Raw genomic sequence first — 23,526 nt, 5'->3', positions numbered from 1 at the left:
CACTAATCTTTCAGCCGCAGAATAAGCGCTGGCTGCCCCCGCGAGAAGTTAGATTCACGAGATAAATATTTATTCACATGAGTGTGAGATACGCTCACACGCACACAAAGATGGTCCCGCAGTCTTTCCAAAGTGTGTCGATACCTCTAGCAATGCGATGGGAATCTCGGACCGGCTGAAGTGGCTGCCTGCCTGGCAGTGGGGGGCAGCAGATGGAGGGAAGGAAGCCAGTCAGCGTTCTACTTCTAGAGCGGTCTCTGTGAATCCTCACGTCTGTGTGTGGAGCCTGAGAAGCACAGGGCCATGGCAACTACTGTACATGTCTTCCTGCCTAGAGAGCATGGCAGATTAACATAAGCTTCCTGTCAAAGCACCGATGTGAACTGAGTTGCAAATACATTCTGTGGTACTAAAAATAGAGGGAAACCCTCCTATTATTAATTAGATGCCGCATATAAAAATCAGCTCTTGAAAATTCCTGTATGAAACGTTTAGTTAAATCTGATTATCTGGCACCAGTTCCCTCTTTACACATCCAGTACATATGGAGAAACATTAGCATTCATAGGGAGTCGTGTTTCTGACCACCTGGCAATGTAAAGTAATGTACTTTGCTGGTTCTAATTCCCCATCAAATTTACATATAGTAAAATTACTAAAACATAGCTGACACAGAAAAACTAGAATTGTTAGGGTCCCCTAGCCTTGACTCTAGGTCCTAGGCATAGTTTCTTACCAGGTTGGTAACCCAGCCTGGTTTCCTTTCTCCTGAAGGGACTGCTCTTTCTCAAGTCACCCTTAAACATCACCATTCCCATATATTACAATAAAACCTAAACAAGAGACAACCTGCGATCACACCAGCCACGATGCCAGATCTCTCTCTTTCTTGCACTCTCTCTTACACACACACACACACACACGCACGCACATTTCTCTGAGGCTTTATTGTCTATTTTTATGTGATGACTTAAAGCAACACTTTTCATCATTTCTCACCTCTAGCACAACACCATCAAGAGAAAAAACAACTTTAACCAGGTCATTGCATTACCAAGAGATGTGCTGCTTGACTGAGATCATCTCACTGAGCCACAGCAGAGTAGCATTAACAAATCACTTACCTATGTCATCTCTGCTCAGAGAGCTTTGGATCCGACAGGTTTTATCATATCATATCATATCATATCATATATGTACATTCAGACCACAAACAACCAAAACAAAAAGATAAAGATAAGTGTAAAGGAAGTCCGTTTCCTCAAAGTCAGTGGCCGTTTTGTTTGTACCAAGAGTCATTTTCCTTTCTCTCTCTTAGCTGAATTCAATTATTTTTTTCTGGACTATTGAAGGAAAAAAAAAAAAAAAATCTCCTCTCCCTCAGACCCTATTGTCTTTCTTAATACCGCATTTCAATTGTTTCTACAGTATGTTGCCCTTTTTATATAAAACTTTTTTTTTTTTTTAACTGTAACGAAAACATTAGAAAATAATTACAAGAAAAACACAAAGATCCCAGAATTCTCCTCTCTAGTGTCCAGAACATTACATTAGGAGTCCCCAAGGAATCTGCTGGATAACGTGTCCTGCTTCTCCTGTTGCAATGGGGATCATGTTAGAAGATGGAATGGCAGCTCCGACGTGAGGGGCTACATGTGCAAGAGGTGGACTCCGAGGAAAGCTGGAGGGTTGAAGAATTCTTTTGAAGGAATTTTGGAGATGGACGCTGTGATCTGGGCTCAGAACCGGAGGTGAGATTTGTGTTTCACCATGTATCTGAGGAAAGAGAAGGTAAGAAGGGTGAGTTTGTGCAATGCCAATGTCTTCATGAATTTTAAACATAATTTAAAAGTACTACCGACAATAAATGGAAACAGTAGAACTGAAAATAAAAACAGATGAGTATACATAGAAGTGCACAAGAATGAGGACAGACCTGTCGAGGGTTTCCCAAAAGCGCAGGAAGACGGGCCGGTCCAGATGGCGCCTGTGGCGGCTCAGCTCCAGGACGGTCACATCCCACTTCTGCACGTTGGGGTCTGTCTTTGCCTCATCATACTTCAAATGAAAGGCTCGAACTGGAGGGGAAACATGTATGCACACGAGTTTTTGGATGAATTTTGTTTCAGGGCGGAAGGAAACAAGCAGCCATCAAAACCGGCGTAATAACACTATAATGTGAGAAAGGCTTTTTAACCACGCTTGCAACAAAAACAACCAGGCGATCATGTGCAACATGCTGCATGGTGATATTACCTTTAACAAATTCTAGCATTTGAGATTTTTATTAAATTATGTTTTTCATCTGATTAAAGTGCAAAAAATCGGATTTCAAGTTTGTTGCCTTGACTTCACAACAGCAGATATTGCCAGCTAGGTTTAACTACTACACAGAACCTTCAGATCCAGCCTGTAAAGTTTTTTTATTTTTACAAAGATGTCATAACCAACTTCAAACTTTTTTTTAATTTATCGATTAGTTTTAAAATGGTGAAAACATTTAAAATCACATTTGCAGGTGACAGAGAAAAACTGAAAACAAACAAAACAAGCAGAATTAAAATTACTTTATATACAGTATCTGTATTACTCACTTTTAGCAAAAATGTCAACAGGAGATCCATCGGGGAGCAGCCATGGCCAGCCTTTAAACTGCCAGGCAGGACCCTGAACAAACACAGCCACCACTCGATCCCTGCAGGAGCACACAATTCCTGGTTGGTGTTGTTGTTGTGAAGAGACATTATGTGTAACAGTTGAATACAAAATACAGAATCAAACATTTAACATGAAACCTAGTCATCTACCACCATTAATGGTGCTGTAATGCTGCTTGATATCATATCAAGGATTAATGCTTAATGTGACATTACATATCTTTGAACTGCGTTCTTAGCGGCTAGATTTAATGCTCTTTATAATATAATGAGGCAAGACTGAGGTGTTGGCAACCCTGGTGCAAGACACACCAAACTGATTGTGTCGACAGGATGTACGGCGTAACTCTATTACGATTGTGTAAAATAATGAAAATACAGCGAAAATGAACAAAACAAAAAACAAAACACAACAGTGCTACCTCCAAAAAAATGTGAAACTAATAAGAGGCCAGTGTTTTGCAACAATTAGATTATAATACAAATTCTCAAACATCTTGCATGTTTAATTATGACTCATTTGTCAAACTCGTGCCAGACCTTCTTCCACAGCGCTGCGAAAGAAGGTCTGGCTAGTCCACACATCATTCTGGAATGGGAGAAAAACAAGCTCCGGTTTATTGCAATTTCTTAAAATCAATCACAATCATCTTAGGTTGCGCAAAGCGGCAGATGGAGCCAGGGTGCTGCTGTAAAACAGTCTCGGGAAGGAACTTGTTCTAGTGGAACATGTGTACATTCAAAAGTTGTTTTAGTGGTGCAACAGAAAACTCGGATTGGATAGATAGACTAGCTAGCTGTCTGGATTTACCCTGCAGAGATCTGAGGAGCAGTTAACCATAGTCCTCAGTCCTCATAAATCCATCAGTTTAAAATGCCAACACAAAGAAAGCGGAACGTAACAGACACTCGACCGAAAAGGACATCCAGCGGAATTTCTGGCGGCACCAGAGCATACCCGGAAGTGGAACGTCGAGGATATAGGCTAGTCAACCACCAATGACTCAATCACAAAGACACTGGTGTCAAAAGCTGAGCCATCTGAGGTATGGACTGACATGTAGCTGTTTTCATGCTTTGTTCTAAAGCAAACAGGCTGTAGCAAGTGTAACTTGTTATTCTTAGAATAACACGAAAGTCTCAGATTATGTATCATATTTGTCAAATGGATTGTCTATACTGTAATTTTATTAGGTTGGTTATTCATACATCTTTCTGTCTTGGGAGAATTATCCCTCCTCACTCCCAAGGGATGGTTGTAAGGACAGAGGGTGTTGTATGCTGTACAGATTGCTGAGTCCCTTAAGGTAAATTTGTAATTTTGGGCTATATATAAATAAAGAATAGAAAAAGAAAAAAGTAGGAAATGCTGACATTATGGCAACCCTGCAGCCCGCGCTGGTTCTCTCCACACAAGGTTCCCGTTCAGTGGGAACATTTTAATTAACCATAAATTGAACTGTAAATTACATGCAAACATTAACAGAATGCTTACCAGTCCTGTGGAGCCAGTTTGAGCGGCTGATCAATGATACGGTACGGCACAGTGACACTCAGTGTTGTACCACCGGGCTGGATCTGGTCTTTGCGCCTCTGAAGCAGAACCTCATTGTCGCGCTGGATACCCTGCTTCTTCTTCTCTTCTGGTGTGACAAACCTAGTGTGGTAACAAATTATACTACTACTTTAAAGGGTTGGGCGATGTGCCCTAAAATGGCAGTTGACAGTGTTTACAGTAAAACATTGTGTAAATAAAAAATATTTACATAAATACTACTATGGGCTAAAAGTTAACATAGAAACGATCAGACATACAGTACATTTAAATGTCCTCTATAAATAGACAGTATTACATGGCTATGCTGTCGATTGCTGGTAGGGGCAGTAATTACTTGACCCACTTTCACTTAACTATGTTGCCGTAAAGTCTAGACTCAATCAGATGTCCGTGATCTACGTATCGACATTACAGTGGAATGTTTAACAAAGCAACATTAATAGCCTAATATATCATCATTGCTGAGATTAAACTACATTCTTGGTTGTATTTGCACTGAATAACGCATTCAATAAACACAAACATAACTCTTGCAGCGCACATAAACAGCACCCTCATGAACTAGCCTACTGTTGCTAACGTACGTTCATAAATCCTACATAACATCCTCATCAGACTTACTTATTGATGCACGCACACAGTATGTTGACAAACTTAGTGATAGCGTTTCACGTTAAAACCTTCTCTCTCATGCTCGAGACCACTGTGTCCAACATTAGTAGGAAGGTAGAGCGAGCTACAACTGACAGGGAGAGAGAGAATGTATCCCTACAGCCAATCCAGTCTGCTCAAGCGATGGTCTTTTTTCACAAATAGGTTGCACGCAAAGGGGAAAAAAGTATATTCCACTGCAATCCATTCATTGCACTGCGCGGCTACTTAAAGAAGCTTTATCCGTGGTTAACACTCCATTACTAGATATGAGCAATATGTCTTTATTAACAGGTTATGTACTGCGGTCATTTTAAGTAGCTGTGATAAAACTTCTCCTGGAAAAAAACCTCCCTCAACCCTGAGGTCTTAGCAAACTATAGACCTATATCTAATCTTCCATTTCTCTCCAAGATCCTTGAGAAGGTAGTCACTAATAAGTTACGTGATTTTTTACATAGCAATAGTTTACTTTCAGTCAGGATTTAGAAAGCATCATAGCACAGAGATGGCACTGGTGAAAATTACTAATGATCTAACTGCTGCAGACAAAGGACTTGTGTCTGTACTTGTTTTACTAGATATTAGTGCTGCATTCTACACCATTGACCATAATATCCTGTTACAGAGAGTGGAACATTTAGTTGGCATTAAAGGAATCGCACTAAGTTGGTTTAAGTCATATTTATCCGATCAATCTCAATTTGTTAATGTTAACGATAAATCCTCCAAGTATGCTAAAGTTAACCATGGCGTTACACAAGGGCTCAGTGCTTGGACCAATTCTTTTCTCCTTAAATATGCTTCCTCTAGGCAATATTATTAGGAAACACTCAACTTTCAGTGTTATGCGGATGACACCCAATTATATCTATCAATCAAGCCGGACAAAACCAGACAATTAGCTAAACTTCAAGCGTGCATAAATGAAAATAAAATAAAAACCTGGATGACCTACAGTTTTCTGCTGTTAAACTCAGACAAAACTGAAGTTATTGTGCTGGCTCCTAAACAACTTAGAACTTCGTTGTCTAGGGATATACGTAGCTACTCTGTATGGTATTGCCCTGGCATCCAGCACTACTGTCAGAAAACTAGGAGTTATTTTTGATCAGGATTTATCCTTTAACACTCATCTAAAACAAACCTCAAAAACAACCTTTTTTCATCTTTGTAACACTGCCAAAATTAGGAACATCACGTCTCAAAATGAATCTGAAAAACTAGTCCACGCATTTGTTATTTCTAGGTTGGACTTCTATAATTCTTTATCATTAGGTTGCTGAAAAAGTCCCTTAAGACTCTCCAGCTGATCCATAAGGCTGCAGCGCGTGTTCTGACAAGAACTAAGAAAAGAGATCATAATTCTCCTGTATTAGCGTCTCTGCATTGGCTTCCTGTAAAATCCAGGATTGAATTTAAAATCCTTCTCCTGACCTACAAAGCTCTAAATGATCAAGCACCTCTTATCTTGAAGAGCTCTTGGTGCCTTATTGTCCCACTAGAGCACTACACTCCCAGAATTCAGAGTTACTTGTGAGTCTCTAAAAGTAGAATGGGAGCCAGAGCCTTCAGCTATCAGGCTCCTCTACTGTGGAATCAGCTTCTGGTCTGGGTTCGGAAGGTAGACACCGTCACCTCATTTAAGAGTAAACTTAAAACTCTCCTCCTTGATAAAGCTTATTGTTAGGGAGTGAAGAGTCGCAGCGTTTGCCTAGACCACCGGGGAAGGGTGTATAGCTGCAGACATGGCACCCCTTCTCTTCATAATCGTCAGATTAATTAACCATATAATCAATAATATAATAAAACTAGAGGGAGGCAGGGCAGTACAGCCCGACCAGGCTCCACTCTTTAACCTGTCTCTCTTAGTTATGCTGTTATAGTTTTAGACTGCTGGGGGATTTCCTTTGACACACTGAGCTCCTCTATTGCTATGTAAAAAAAAATTATCTTTCCATTTGTGTGCATCCAAGTCCCAGAAATGCTGGTTACTAACCTAGCTCTGGGGAGTCATTCCCCAGAGTCCTTATGTTCTTTTCCCCCCAGCATGTTTCCTTGGATCAGGGAGGCTCCATAATCATGGTTGCAGCTGTCGCAATGGTCCTGCTACACATTCTGCGATGCCCTGTTAAATCCTGCTACGCTCTGCGGTGCCCTGCTACGCTCTGCTGTGCGAGCCTGGGTCTGCCTGAGGTTTCTTACTTAAAGGGAGTTTTTCCTTGCCACTGTTGCTTGCTCTGAAGGGAACTACTAGAACTGTTGGGTCTGTGTAAATTATAGAATGTTGTCGAGACTTACTCTATCTGGAAAGTATCTCAAGATAACTCTTGTTATGAATTGATACTATACATAAAATTGAAATAGTTCAAGACAGACGCAGTTCTCAATTTCCCATCCAGTGACTAGGATTAGCATGTGTCTGACAGGGTGGGGGTGTGGCATCACAATGGTGGCACTACATCATGATGTTGGCCAGCCTCAAGATGGACAATCGTCCATCGGCACAACCCTACTACTTTATCTCATTTACAGTATTTTATAGAAAATACACATTTGCTTACAAGGCACTGAAAATCTAATTTCTCAATCAGCTTTGGTTCCAACTTTGGTATTTCTGATTTTGGAGTTTTCTGCTCGTCCCTTTTCCTGTTGCTCTTCTCACTGATTTGAAGGTGATGTCATGTTTTGGACTGTTGAAACACCCATCATATGGCTTTGAAACTTTGATTGCTGCGTATTAAATGTTATAGAAAAACAAAGAAAGATATGGAACCAGAATTATTTGTTGTGCTTGGTTTGTATAATGCAATGCTGTAGGCTTTACTATCTCTCATTCAATTAGAATAAGGAGAGAGACTGGCAGACTGGCTGTATAATAACGTTAGATGCAACAGATTAATCATTAGTTATGGTAAATAACAGCAATTCCTGTATTTACAGCACCTTTTTGGAAATGGGTCATGTACAATATGCAAATATGTATTTATGTTCATTGTCCTTTTGTTAGTCTAAAATAAGTAGTGATGCACAATATATTGGCAATTATTGAAGGATTATCATAGAAACTCATATTGGTAAATGGTCTTAACAGCAATAATGAAATTATGTATCGGACAACACAAGTTATAAGTTGAGTTGTCATTATGTAATATCACCAAACGCCAAAGAAATTTCTATGCGTTAAGATTAGTTTTCCAAACAATACATTCAAACAGAGATGGGAAGTAACAAATACTTTATTATACTCAAGTAGATTTTTTTTTTTTCTATACTATTTTTTGTGTGTCAACTTTTTACTTTTACTCCTTACATTTTAACACAAATATTGGTACTTTCTACTCCTTACATTTTAAAAAATTGGCTTGTTACTTTAGTTTTTTTACAAGAGGTTGTCAAGTTGGAGAATAACGGGGACACACGCCTCACACCGCAAGCGGGCGCGCGCGCTACATGGAGAAAGACGGAGAGAAAAGAAAGACTAGCTGTCCAGAGGACAATCAGTTGAGATTGTGTGTGTGTGTGCGCGTCTTTGAGAACTGTAAGTCGTCTAACTTATGTGGCCAGTTTATTTAAGCTTGTTGTTGTATTGGTCTATAGTTCTTGCACATTTAAAGTAAGTTAGCTAGTGATTCTGTCTTCTTCACCTGTTAGCTAGGTTGCACGTTGCATCAACAGAGAGAAGTTGTCTCTGTCCATGTTTTAACAGACACACCTGGGGCAAAGTTGGACACCAGAATCAGCTTTAAATCCAGTCCTAAGCTAGTCCTCACTAAAAAGTTTCAAATAATTTCACTGGAGTTACTGATATTATTTTTTGACATCCATTTAAAATGTAGCCAACGGCATATGAACAGCATGTTCTCCATGTCCACTGAAGTTCCTCAGCGTGCATTCTAGTGACATCTGTGTGGTCCAGGTAGCTTTGTATATAAAAATGGTTGTCATTTGCAAGGCTACTTTTACGTTTATACTTTAAGTAAATTTCCAAGCCTGTACTTTGTTACTTTTACTTCAGTAAAGAAGTTAAATCTGTACTTCTACTTTTTTTACTTTTATTCTCTGTCTCTAAAAGTTCCAACTTATTTAACAATAGCTGAGGATTTTGGCGACCAAAAAAATGGACGTACCACAGATATCAATTTTGGGCCCAATTCTGTTCACCATGTTATACAAATTAAAGTGTGTATTCCCTGACAGTGCAAAAGCCTAATGACTTGTAAAAAAAACAGAGTGACTCTACAACTTTCTGTACCCATTTTAAATGTAACCCCTCACAAAAAAACATGTTCATTCCTAGTGCTTCTACATGAGGCAGCGAGCAGTTTAAAGAAAATAAACAAAGTTAAAACAAGCAACTGTATACTTACTTTAGATCCTGCAGTAGATCCTTAGCATTGAGCATTGTGATGAGTGAGGTGGTGGCAGCAGGGATGATAACGTGGGTGTCCGGGACCCTGTTGGGAAAGTCATAACAGGTCTTGAAAAAAATAAACGGCAGTTACATGGCAGAATAGACAGCCTTTGTTGGTTTTACATTATATAACATCACAGTATACTGTATTTTATGTGCCAAAAACTGAGTTAGACCAATGTACCTTTCTTCTGATTTGGTGGAGGTCTGGCTTGTGAAACTAGAAGAAAAAAAGAGAAGAAGAATGTATGTACACAAACACATTTGTAGAGCGCATTACATTTCACAGTACAGCCATGACTAGACCCAAACAACCCGTATAGCTTCTGTCTAAACCCCATCTGAGCCAAGGAAGCAGTTTAGGGCCTGGACAGGTTGGGTTGGTCCCAGTCAAATTTGGGCAGACAATCAAAAATGATTTACTGCCATGCAAATGAAAATGGCTCAAATAAAAAGCTAAAATAAAATCAAAGAAATGAATGCCCGTGAGGCAAAATGTAGACCATTTACTCTGCGTTCCTTTCTTGAAATATTTGTCTATCAAGTTAAAATCCTCTATTTATATCATTGCTGTAGGACAAATGTGTCACAGTCAACCAGTCAGGTGGTCATCACTTACAACAAACAGACCGATAATGTTTTGTTGTGCTCTTACATATTCTGCAAGAATAAAAAAAAAAGGTGGAGGAAGATCCTGGGCCGGTATCTGTATTATGGAGTAAAACAGACGTGATTCAATCTCTCCAAATGTCCCTTTTACAGAGGCAGTTGGTTACATAAGGCACAAATTGATTTTACAAAAACTGGCAGTAAAAGTGGAAGCATTGCTAGGTAAAGTCCAGAGGTATCAAAAGTCTACAACCAGGTGACAAAAAAGCTTATTTGCTTTTATCTTGAAACAATGTTAAGACATTTTAGTCATTTACAGTACCTTCAAGAAACATTGCGTAACATGGACTTTTTTGTGATTTAGTGCCCCTACAGTTTCAGAGTGCAATTCACTTAAACACTGCTGTCAACTGCCGCTCATGATCAAAAACTAGCGAGTTCACAACTTTGCTCATACAGCCAAACATAAAGCAAGTGCAACAACACAAGACATAGTCAGCCAGTTAGTCCATCAGCAAGATGGCCAGCATGGCATCTATCTTGCTGGGACCATTCTTCCTTTTACAAGACAGTGTAGAATCAAAATGATTTTGAAGCTGCTTTTTTATTAAATAGATAAAAATAGTTGCATAACATTGCTTTAAATGCACCATCCTGCCTTGTCTACCTATGTATGCACATCTTATAGATAGATGGTAATGCACAAAAGGAAATCCTCTGGAGCTGCGAAAACTGAAATGTAACAGCTGCTATTGTCCAAAGAGTGTATTGGATTGTTAGGTAGGATAATGTGGCATTTTCCCACATTTCCAAAATTCTATGAAATGTCACTTGGAAGAAAATCAGCTTTGTTACATTATGTACTGTAGTTTCTTTATCCAGGAGAGGGATATTTCCTGCTCGTTCAGAATAAAAATTAATGCATTAATAGATAAGATGATGGGAGCTTGGGATGTTTTGCAAAAAATTAGCATTATGCAACCTTAACAAAAACATTGTAAGCAGCAGACATATGCATGAAAGATGTAGATATTTTGAATCTAACCAACCTGGACGAGGGACAGGCTGCAGCGCTGGGGTCTGGGCCTTCCGAGCAGATGCTCCTTCCTGGAAAAAAACAACACCCAAGGGTCGTATTAATAAAACATACTATGCCTTTACCATGTAAATGTTGCAGGAACAAAATTGTTGCTGTGTGTGTTGTTGTACATGTAAATCCAAAGGCCTAAGACTGCTCATCGAAAGACAAACAAATAAGACGTTGAGACACAAATAAAATTTACATAATTTTAAATAATAATTCAATAATTCAATAATATCAAAAGGTTACGCACTAAAGCTTTAAGAAACTGGAACAAATATTCAGCAATTTTACTTAAATTACTGACACGATAAATCAAATTTGTTAGCAAATCATTTTTGGTTGACCAATCGTTTCAACACAACGCGTGCCAGGTCAGTCCATCCCTGCCAATCAAAGCTTGTCTATAAATATACTCTGCTTCACTCCACATTAGCTTTACAATGCAGCATTTAAAAGGATTGCAATTTATTTTAACTTTTAATTTTATGCAGCCATACTGTATCCATTTTTTGGCCACTTAAAGAACATGGCTCCCAGCAAACGCCAGTATGTCTGCTGAGAGAGAGCTTAGTCTAACCGTCTGTTCATAGAGAGATTAAATTTAAGTCTGATAATAAGGTGGGCAGAGTGCATCTAAAGGGATCATGACTGCCAATGAAAACAACTTCCCCTACCCTCCTTGGGAAGAAAGTATTGCTCTCGTTCATGTTGTGGTTGGATTAAAATTGCCGACCACCACGGCTGAATGAGCGTAGAGGAAACATCATTGTTATAATCTGTATTCAATTATCATCCAATACAAGAGATTGGCAGGCTAAAGACTGGGACTAAACCGGCTTTTGAGCTGCACTGTCCATCATTGCAAAATTAAGTTGTAACCTGACAGTTTACATCTTTAAATCATTTAAGGCAATCCGCAAACCTTTAAGATTTGTGGAAGTGCTGACATGAACACTTCTCTCCCCCTCACCTCACAGTACAATAAATTTAGATAATGCTTTATTTCTCTTGTACTGGAGAGTGGGTGTGAATACAAATAGGTCAGCAGCCCAACCCCCATTTAACAGAGCAGGCAGCAACAGCAGCAGCAGAGACGGCATGACGTGTCGGGAGAGCGTAGACACACAGCGCTACATCCTGTTTATCTTACTCCTACCCTGCTGCTTTTACCCCTCTAGCCCTCTCACAGACAACACAACAGCAGCACAGAGCAGTGTCAAGGGCTGCTGAAGGAGGAGGGTGAGAAGAAGAAAGCGAAAACATAAAAAGGGAAGAGGAACATGGGGGGAGGGATGTTAACATGACAGCATGTTAAAGAGGAAGAGCGAGAGGAAACAAGAACCAGCACAGTAATAGAAGAAAAAAAAATGGAGGAAGGTTTTTGCATCATCCAGAGATCATCCCCATCTATGCACTGCTGCTTTAATATACATAATATAACAAGCAAGGGCAGTGAAAGGACCCCGGGCTGCAGCTAATTGTCAACCACTGACTCTCTACTGCCTTTGGCTAAAGGAAGCAGCACCGTTAGCATCAAGCTTCTGGGGACAATGCGCCAAGGCAAACAGAGAGACTGCACTGGAGCTGGAGCTCTAACACATGCTTTGCCTGTGCACGCATGTGTCAGACAGCTCCAAATACCTGGATAAGGACTACATTTTTCTATCTTTCTGAGTAAAAGCCACATGTAGGTTGGTTTACAAGAAGAGGATGATTTGTCACATGTTGTAGAGGAATATGTGTCTGAGTTGACGAGCCTAAACTGTATGTGATTGTGATTTGGCTAAAGGCACAGCAGCAACCAGAGGGTGATCAGTGTGTGAGGATTGTAATTCATCACATTCAGAAGCAATGGATGCCCAAAAGAGACAAGTACTTAGATAAGAACGGGTAAGTTCAAGCTGTTAAAACGCAGATGCGTGCAACACTACGCTGAAGAAATAATTCATGCTCGTTATTGTGTACTGTACAGGATGTGAAAGCTGTGCCTTCCGATAAAGAAAACACTGTCTCTATTTCGGTTAACGCAAGCAAGAATGCAGAGAGCTACAGAAGTCTTTTCAGTGTTCCTGCAAGCTCTCACAAACACTCTTTGTCTGGTGGGGGGCCTTTAAGAGGTTAGTGTGTAATTCAGTAAAAAAAAAAAAAAAAAAACTCCACTTCAGGGTGCTAGCAGCACGCAAACACAGGCTGTTCTTTCTATAACCTTTCCTCATCTGGATGCTGTTCAAGAGCAGACAAATGTTGTTACAAGAAGTTGATAGAAGGAGAACATATTCTGTTTGTTTTTGTTCTAAACACAACATAAATATTCCTAAAGTTCAGTAAACAAGATGTAAAAGTAGCTTCTAGAAAAGTATACAAATTTTTTTTTCTACATTAGGCTGTTGTGCAAACACTACCCCACTGGGTACTAAAATGTGCACCTTTAAGAGTTCTTACATGGCAGTGTATAAATGTATAAATGGTTTGTACAACTAGTATAGCATTATGTTCATCATCTGTGGAGCCACAAGAAACTAATGCAGGAATGAGTCAAAGGAGGAAGGAAAAATGAAATTTGTGGCAATATACAACTTAATTCACTAAATTTCCCTGTTTAAAATATATTCTAGATGAACCATTAAACTACATGAAACAAATTTCATATGAAAAAGGGACGGGAAGTACTCAATCCATAACCCCAGCTTCATATACAATCACTTTTTCATTTTCTTTCTGATCCTGACACTAGGTGGTAACAAAAACACAGCTAAAGATTAGGTACATAAACTACACAGTACACATTTTTAAATGACAGCCAATAAGTAAGATAAACGTTATATAAGCAAATGCATATTTGAGAAATTCTTAATTTTTGAGTATTTTGTAAATTCCACACATGATTGAGTTGTCCTTTATTAAAATGTATCAGTCTTGTCAGGATGAATAAATCAATATTCCTCAGTACAATGGTAGGGGAAACACTGATGCAGTCATTTTATCTGTTGTGAATATACAATAGAGTATAGCAGCTTTAAAGTGACATGCTGTATCCATCGTGTTGCTCAGATTTATCCTACTCTCTGTCTCCTAGGCAATAACAAGACATGGGACGGAGTGGACTCGCATACTGCAACGGACTTGTCAGACAACAACATTGTCTGAGTGTCAAATGATTAACATACATTAAAATGACAGATCATCAATAGTTCCTTAAGCAACCCACCAGACTTCACTTTGCCTCCTGGGATCAAAGACTAGTCAGATACTACTGATGTTTGACCTACAAGCAACTGTCCAAGTGAATTAGTCCTGTCGAAACCATGCAGTGGAGACGACGCCACTGTTGTGCACATACAGCTAAATTTCTCTGTCTCCTCTCACTGTTGGGTCTACTGGCCTTTCTGGTCCACCAGGTGTGGCTGCCAAAGCTCACAGGTACGTCACGGTGGAGAGGTCATCCTGTGGTGTACGGAGGTGGTGAACTTCATACCACCAAAGCCAAAAGGAACATGAGCGCCCCACATTCAGCGTTGAGTTTTGTCATTGTTCCTCAGCCGACCTTCAAGGCTGATGCCAACATCAGCTCCCCTGAGAAGGATGGTGTATCCTCCCATCAAGGAGACCCAGGTTTTGAGTTTTTGAACACTTTAGCAGTCAACACTAGCCAAAGTGTAGAGAGAGATCTTAGTAGCACAATAACCCTGGGCCTTTTACTTATATTATCAACGAGCCCGACAAATGTGCTGACAGCAGACCCGCGCCATTTTTGTGTTGCTGATAGCCACGGAAGCTCGGCAGGTGGAGGCGAGAAGCCATACGTCAGACATGGGGGAATGAGAGCGTGGCTCTGAATGTGGGATTTATCCGGCTTTTTCTGCTGGGGAAAAATGAAGGAGAGCTGGGACTTTTACAACAACGAATGCTAGAAGCAGAGAGCCGGAGGTATCACGATATAATTCAGCAGGACTTTATGGATTCCTACAAAAACCTGACAATTAAAACATTGATGGGAATGAATTGGGTGGCAATTTACTGCCCACAGGCCAGCTATGTCATGAAGACGGACAGCGACGTGTTCGTCAACACAGAGTACCTCATTTACAAGCTGCTCAGGCAGAGCTGATGCCTAAGAAGAACTACTTCACAGGCAATACATGAGAGGCTTTGCACCCAACCGAAACAAAAACAGCAAGTGGTACATGCCCCCTGAGCTGTACCCAAGTGACAAGTATCCCACATTCTGCTCTGGAACTGGTTACGTCTCTCTGGAGACTTAGCGAGGAAAATCTATGGCGCATCACTGAGAATCCCCCGCCTGCATCTGGAGGATGTGTATGTAGGATATGCCTGGCCAAGCTCCGGATCGAGCCCACTCCTCCATCCAATGAGTTCCTATTCAACCACTGGCGGGTGTCCTATTCCAGCTGCAAGTATAGCCATCTGATAACATCACATGGGTTTTATCCCAATGAACTACTTAAATACTGGCATCACCTGCAGAGCAACAAACGCAATGCATGCATCAACACATTGAGAGCTGGCAGGACAAACTCAAACAGAATGAACAGGGAGAGACCAGCTCAATAACTGAAAAGGTATCCCCAAACTCTCCTTGTTACAAGTTCCTTGTTGGATACAAGTAATTATTTATATCTCAGCTCATTCTGTTATAAACACCAAGGTATTACTGGAAACTCTGCATTAATGTGTAAAAACTGATGAAGTGCTTCACTTTATTGCCAACTTTGTACAAAACAGATGAACAATGTTTATATGTCTGAGTCACACCATTGGAGAGTCTATGTACGGTTATATTTTACAACAAAATAAGCAGTAGTTCACTGTGGCTTCTTTCTTGTAATAACATAAGATTTATCATACGTGTTTTATATATGCTGCCTTACAGACACAGGCTACTCTAAAACTAGAGTGGATAGGTTACAGTGCCAATTAACATTTCTACATCAGTATTTTTCAAGCAAGTCATTACAGAAAGAGGAAGTTAGCTGAAATTATTGCGTATCAACAACCAGTAACTTTTATGTATCAAATGACCAAAACCTTATACAATATTGGTTTGGAAAAAAAACAAGTTTGTTTTTCCCCTTATTACTACGAGTGAGATATTATCTAATGACAACTCCATTTAAAAGAGTTCCTGCTATGATGACGCACCTCTATAGACGTTCTTAAAGATGATTAAAGAAAAAAAACATTTTGGCTTGTGATTTATGCATTTTTAGGCTTGCTGTGGTACTCCGTGTTACACGGTATCCAGGCATATGCTTATTATATTACTTGCACACCATCCCTAGTGTTTTTTTCTCTCCATAAAAATAAAACCCATTTGGTTTATTTTTGCATATCAGCGGAAAATGTCTGCTCCGCTCAGTACAGCAGCAGTTATTTCTTTTTTCATAGCTTTCTTTAGCAGCTGCTCTACAGAGTTTTGTTCTTACCGTCACTGACTTCAGGGTCATGCCGTGGTAGGTGCCCATGGTATCGATCTTGAAAACCCTCCGTTTCTAAGAAAACACAGAAAGAGTTGTTGATTATTGGCAGAACTGAATGGGTTATTTTCATAAGCAAGTGTAGAATATACTGTATAATGCCCAAATATTCTGTAACAAGCTTGCATTTTTCAATTCCTACACTTAAAACAAATATTTAACATTATCTCTACTAAATTTTATTTGTATTGTATGCATTTGCTGAAAAGTAAAATCCCTGTTACAAATGTGGTGCAAAAAGGATAATCACTGTTGCACCTGGAGCGGACACTTTGATGTCAGTATGAAAGCAGCAAGTAGTCTCAGCGTTTCCCACACAGAGTAATTTGTGGCGGGCCGCCACACATCGCGTTTTGTTATAATTATTATTATTTATTTTTTTTAAACGCTATTTGATACACGCATTTGTTCAGCTGCATTTCCTTGCTTTGGTCTGATGAGTCCAAGTTGGAGATCTTTGGTTCCAACCGCCGGGTCTTTGTGCGACGGAGAAAAGGTGACCGGATGGATTCAACATGCCTGGTTCCCACCGTGAAGCATGGAGGAGGAGGTGTGATGGTGTGGGGGTGCTTTGCTGGTGACAATGTTGGGGATTTATTCAATACTGAAGGCATACTGACCCAGCATGGCTACCACAGCATCCTGCAGCGACATGCAACATCCCATCCGGTTTGCGTTTAGTTGGACCATCATTTGTTTTTAGGACAATGACCCCAAACACACCTCCAGGCTGTGTAAGGGCTATTTGACCAAGAAGGAGAGTGATGAAGTACTGCGCCTCCACAGTCACCGGACCTGAACCCAATCGAGATGGTTTGGAGAGAGCTGGACTGCAGAGTGAAGGCAAAAGGGCCGACAAGTGCTGAGCATCTCTGGGAACTCATTCAAGACCGTTGGGAAACCATTTCAGGTGACTACCTCTTGAAGCTCATCAAGAGAATGCCAAGAGTGTGCAACGCAGTAATCAGAGCAAATATATCTCACACACACACGCACACGCACACGCGACAGAACAGATGCACAAATGTTTAACATAACTTTTTACAATTAATCTTTCACAGAACTTGGTGGCTACAGAGTAATTATTAAATGTTTCAATATGTAGCCAATCAAATACCTTTTGACTGCAAGAGTGTCATAAAGCAGACAGCTAGGGAAGCCGTAACTTAAAACCAGAGATTTTTCTAATATGCTAAAATGTGAAATTATCACCAGCCATGAAGCAGGCAATTGGTTTGTATGAAGAAAAAGTAATCCATTTGCTACAATGTTGCATGTAGTTCAAGTCAAGATCAAGTTTTATTGTTTCACAATAACTATATCTACAATTTATGTTGATGCGCTTTATATATATAAAAAAAAATTTTTAACAAATGGCTCTTCATCTGCCTCTCCTGATCCCTCCCTGCCTCTGTCCTGCTCTCTGAATCTGCAGACTCCTCTTCATCCCTCACAGTTTTCTCTTTCAACTTTTTTCTGCATCTCTTTCTGTGGTCTTCTCCTGCTCTAACCCACCTGGTCTCTCAGGTTACTGCCTTCTTCGTATTTACCTCCTCGTCTTCCTCCTGTGCACTACTCAGAATTGAATACAAAAAGATCGGTCCCAGCATGCACTGTGTAGTGTGTTGTAACGTAACGCCACAAAACAGCAACCCTCTTAAGTTTGTAATATTTTGTATTATGCTGTTCTTGTCTTTACTAAAATCAAAACTAATCACAAGGGCAGAATGCTCTACAAATCACAAGGGAGCAATTTGACTTCTGGCTAACATAGTAGATGCGCTGTGTTGATGCCGACTCGCTTTTAGTATACTCATTACAAGTAACTCTAAATGACAAGTGTGTTTAAACTTCACCTGGGGAAACTGACTCACCTTTCAGAGGCTCTGGGGCATTCTCAGTCATTCAGTTTTGTCAGGATACAGGACTGCCACACACCACAGCAGACTTGCTGTGACAGACCGTCGTGAAGCTGGTTTTACATTGGACGTTGGCTTTTATACAAATTCAAAAAAAACTATTATGCAGTTTGACCTTCCAATACAAATCCAACTTTACCCAGGTCTGTGACAGCTCATCTCGCTCGCTCCGCAGATAGCTCAGCAGTTCTTGACGTGATTTATCATAATAAATACAAATACAAATTCAAGCATTGTATCCAAAATTCAAGCACTTTGCAAACCTTAAAAAAACACAACATCAAAATTCAAGCATTAAGGATTTCAAGCACCGTTGAACCCTGAGGGTGACAGGGTGAAGCAGCTTTCAGTTTCTATGCTCCTCATATCTGGAATAAACTCCAGAAACCTGTAGATCCGCTGCTACTCTCAGTTCTTTTAAATCAAGGCTGAAGACCTTTCTTTTGATGCTGCCTTTCTTTAAATAATGCTCATTTCTTTAAATTTCTTATGCTGCACTGTAACTTTATTCTTGTGTTTATGTGCCTAATGTTTCTATTTGTTTTTTAACTGTCTATTCATGTGTCTTGTTGATTTTTAATGCTTATGACTTTTAACTGTTTGTACTTGTGTTTATCTGTTTTAATTATTTGTGTGTAAAGCACTTTGAATTGCCCTGTTGCTGAAATGTGCTATACAAATTAAGCTGCCTTGCTTGCCTTGCCTTGCCTTGCTGAGAGAAGCAACCTTCAAGAAAGTTGTCAATGGAGAGTGGCCAGACTCTTACAAATGAAATGTACCGAGGTCTGGTGGGACCAGGCTAAACTTAAAGCAGCTCTCAAGGCAAATTTAATTAATGGTGACAATATCAAAACTAGTTCTTTGTGTTCCAGGAAAGGTGCGCCAAAACATTATTAAGTATACAGTTTGATGTAAAATTTACATTTTGAGCCCATTGGACCGCATTTCCTGCCTTTAAATGATGTGTCAGACCACACATACATTTGGTTTTATAAAAATAATAATGACATCAGATCCCGCCTTTGCCTTTACATATGGTAATAAACCATGTTGTTATAAAAATTATGTTCTCTTAATTCTCAATGCAATAAATAGGTAAATTTGTAGGCAAAGCTTGCATTCCTTGTGTCAAGGGAAGCAATGCTGCTGTATTTTATTACCTGCCCAACATCCGATCGCACTTTTGGAGGTAGTCTGGTCAACTCAATGTGCTCTGTGTGCATCTATGCCTCTCTCTGACATGAGTTCATAGATACTGGGGGTAAATGGGGTACTTCAAATGTATGTTTGGTTGACCGCTGACCAAGTTCAGGCACCAAGCACACACCTTTAAAAAGATTAAAATCAACTACAGAAGCACAAATTAGATCACCTCTTTTCCTTTGAACCGCTCCTGATCGTATCTGTTGTAGGCAGCTGGGACAGGCTGCTTGTTCCTAAGGAGGGGTCCGTAAACCCAAACATTCATTACTTTACATACCTGCCAGTACACTTAGTAAAAACCTTATTAATCGTTTAGACTTGCCACTGTTCAAAGCTTGATTCCTTTGAGGAAAAAGGAAGTTTAAGGAAAAAGTAGGAATTTACTGGTTATTAACGTCATGTCCTATTATCACACACACCACACACACACCACACACACACACACACACACACACACACACACACACACAAACACACACAAACACACACACACACAAACACACACACACACCACAACCACACACACACACACACACACACACACAAACACACACACACACACCACACACCACACACACACACCCAAAAACCCACACACCCACACAACAAACCACACACACACACACACACGTCTGGCCAAAGTTAAACTTTCTTAAATAGAAAATGCAATATGTAAACGCACACAGAATGTTGTTCTTACCACTTGAGTAGTGTTCTGTGTTGGTCTCTGCTCTGGTGCTCGCCCTTCTTCTCTGGCTTTCACTGACTGCAGGATGGCAAAGATGTTCTTGGAGAAATTCTGCAGAGGAGCAATACAGATTATGAGGAGTTCAACACCTTGCAAAAATGATTGCTTTTCTTATCATTTGGTGAAAAAGAGTGAAATGCATTTAAAGTTTCAGGGTCCCAACCTAAAAGGCTTATTTTTTCACTACCACTCCATGTTGCTTATTAAATTATGTCTTGCATTGATGTATTAGTGTTTTCTTTAACAGTTTATTTTAATCATTAGAAAGGCTGCTTTTATTATGTTCACATGTATTCATATTTTTCCTCATTGGTTATGGTATATTTTAACCACCCACATCTCATTTGTACGAATAAGAAATAAACTTATATATATATATGTTGGGAGCCGAAGAGGTACAAAATCAGGAATTTGGATAGGCCTCATGTTCCATGGCAGTGGGACATCACACAAACAAAGTTATTTATAACGTTGTCCTTTGCACAGTTGTTTCAACAAGCACACGTTAAGGTGTGAAAAAATGCCCAGCTTAAAATGAAAGCCCAAAACAGAGAAAAAGAGGTTTTCAAATGTAGATCTTGGTATGGATATTAGATTAGGAAATTGCCAGAGTTAATTGTCATATAGCCCCATTAATAATAATGACTTGGCAATGAGCATGTCAAAAGGACTTCAGCGGCCCAGTAAAAATTCATATTTTTAGTAAGTACACACTGGATGAAAAAGACTTGTGCTGCCATCTAGTGGTTGAGACTTCCTCCTTGCTATGCACAAGGTATTTACACAGTTGAGTGTTTAGAGTTGGCCAACAGCCTTGGATGTGGGGATTCTTCCCACAGAATTCAACAAGTTGGTAAAATAGGAAAGCTACTTTTGAACTCAGGTATGTAGAGTAGTGGTCTTGAAGTTAAGCTCCAAATGGTGGTCTAGAATGTGGTTTCTAGCGAACTGTTCTTTAAGTCTACAAAAATGGGTTCACAATAGTTCAACATCAGAAAATGCACATCTGGTTAAAGTTTACATGAGTACAAACAATACTTCAAGGTTACAATACATATGCTAGGGCTGGGCGATATTGAGAAAAATCAAAATACCATAATATTTTTGACCCAATACATCATATCAACATTGCGGCGATATTTGTGGGTTCAAATTTGTGCTTCACAAAATATTTACAAAATGAGATTTTTGATGAGTAGTATTAATAATGTGATATAATGACTAAGTGTGTTAAAAGCTAATTATAGAACAGCTAGATCAGTCAAGTTCAGAAAGTACAACATTTACTGTAACGCCAGCCAATAAAACAAGGAAAAGAAAATACAGGCATGTTACGATATCAAAATTTAAGACAAAATCTAGTCTCATATCGTGAGATATAATAACATATTGCCCTAATTAATACTTTGTAATGTACTTAATATTAAATTGTTGGGAAAGGTTCTTACAGTAAAACCCTCTTCACTCCCAAATGATGAATGACAACTCTGGGTATGCACTAGTATTTGGACCAAGTTTGAAAACCCCTTTAGACCTAGAACAAACCATGGTGATTGGAAGAGCACAAAGTAGAAACTTTCATCCAACAGAGGTCAGAGCAACAATGCTTTCCAGACATGAAATAATGTGGTAATCTTTGCATGTTCATTAAACTCATTTACAACTGGTAATGACCCCTGTCAGGGCAGAAATCTAGGTCCAATCTTGAGTCAATATGCTGGTAATAACAAAAGAAAATCCCCAATTCACGCGCTAATCTGAACAGGTGTATTTGAAGGAACGGTCATTGATTGCTGGCGGGAGAGACATTAGATATCATTAGCTTGAAGCGGACTCTGACCTTTTCCAGTGCTCTGGAGGAATAGTTGTTCTGGTCCTCCGACCCTCTCTCTGCTGACAATATCTCTGGTAACGTCCACCTCAGCGTCCACAAAGCTTCGATCCTTATCGGGTATGCCATGAGCCAGATCCGTTTGATGGTGGAAAGTTTCTTGGCCATATCTTGGCTTTGATGGCCGCAATTTTTCCACCGACATGGCTTCTGACAGCGATCTGGAGGAGAGAAGCTAGGTCATTGAACCGCTCACTGCTTTGAGGAACTGGTATGGTGACATCCAGCAATCCAATTAACATTGATCAGTTATACTGACATGGTTGAATAAAAATAAAGCAGTGGTGAAATAATCTACATTGGAGGAGGTATTGCTTCATATAGAAAAACACCTGATATATAGATGCAGCTGGGAAAAAAAAAAAATCAATATACCTGATTGGTCAGTCTGCACCAATGCCCTCTTTGTGGCCCTCCAGACGGGCAGCCAGGCTCCTTATCCAGACGCACCGCTCTTCATCCTTAAAAAAGAAAACAGTGTACAGTGATATGTCTTGTCAGTGTTCAAGCAAAACGTTCAATATGACCAATCTTCAATTCATCCATAAAAACTTGGAGGACAGTATACAACATCTGAAAACTCCCCCTGTTGCCTATATTCTACCAATGGTTAAAAAAAAATGTTTTATTTGTTAGGCTTCTGATCTTCTACAGATTGTGAACATGTCTCTTCTTTCAGGTATCTTCCCACAGGCTCTGAAACTGCAGTGATCAGCCACTCTTAAAAAAAACAAACAATCTAGACACGTAACTCATGAGCATCTATAGGCCAATATCAAACCTTCCATTTTTACGTAAAATCATTGAAAAAGCATTTTTCCAACAACTCAACCATTTCTTGTCACACAACAGTTTTGATACCTTTCAGTTGGGTTTTCAACCAAACGACAGCACTGAGACGGCTCTTATCAAAGTCTTTAATGACATCCACCTTAACACAGACAGTGGCAAAATTTCAGTCTTAGTATTACTTGATCTCAGTGCTGCATTTGACATGGTCGACCATGACAAATTACTAGACCGATGGAAAACTGGGTTGGCCTTTCTGGCTCAGTACTAAACTGGTTTGAATCCTACTTAAAGAATGGGGACTACTTTGTGTCAATAGGTAATTATACATCTGAGCATACAAATATGCCGTGCGGAGTTCCCCAAGGCTCCATTCTGGGGCCTCTTCTGTTTAACATCTATATACTTCCACTGTCAGGTAATGGAAAACAAACTAAGTTACCATAGTTATATAGATGATACACCAATTTACCAATTTATAGTCCCTTATCGCCAGGGGACTATAGTC

At 39.7% G+C, this 23,526-nt stretch overlaps 1 protein-coding gene and 1 pseudogene across 1 annotated transcript; one reads left to right on the top strand and one right to left on the bottom strand.

The window, feature by feature from the left end:
- Window positions 1–1,314: 1,314 nt before the first annotated feature.
- On the bottom strand, window positions 1,315–22,374 carry LOC116674602 (parafibromin-like). Its single transcript, XM_032506986.1, is given in 12 exon segments — window positions 1,315–1,776; window positions 1,937–2,078; window positions 2,595–2,695; window positions 4,153–4,314; window positions 9,237–9,309; window positions 9,312–9,323; window positions 9,465–9,500; window positions 10,939–10,996; window positions 16,418–16,484; window positions 19,760–19,837; window positions 20,292–20,391; window positions 22,182–22,374. Coding segments are annotated over 12 exon segments (1,059 nt in total). The 3' UTR covers window positions 1,315–1,739.
- On the top strand, window positions 12,687–15,984 carry LOC116674599 (beta-1,3-galactosyltransferase 2-like; annotated as a pseudogene).
- Window positions 22,375–23,526: the final 1,152 nt, after the last annotated feature.

Source organism: Etheostoma spectabile, unplaced genomic scaffold, assembly GCF_008692095.1.
Source record: "Etheostoma spectabile isolate EspeVRDwgs_2016 unplaced genomic scaffold, UIUC_Espe_1.0 scaffold00000811, whole genome shotgun sequence".
Taxonomy (NCBI): domain Eukaryota; kingdom Metazoa; phylum Chordata; class Actinopteri; order Perciformes; family Percidae; genus Etheostoma; species Etheostoma spectabile.
Note: the sequence above shows the minus strand (reverse complement) of the source record. Positions and strands in the feature narration are given on the sequence as shown.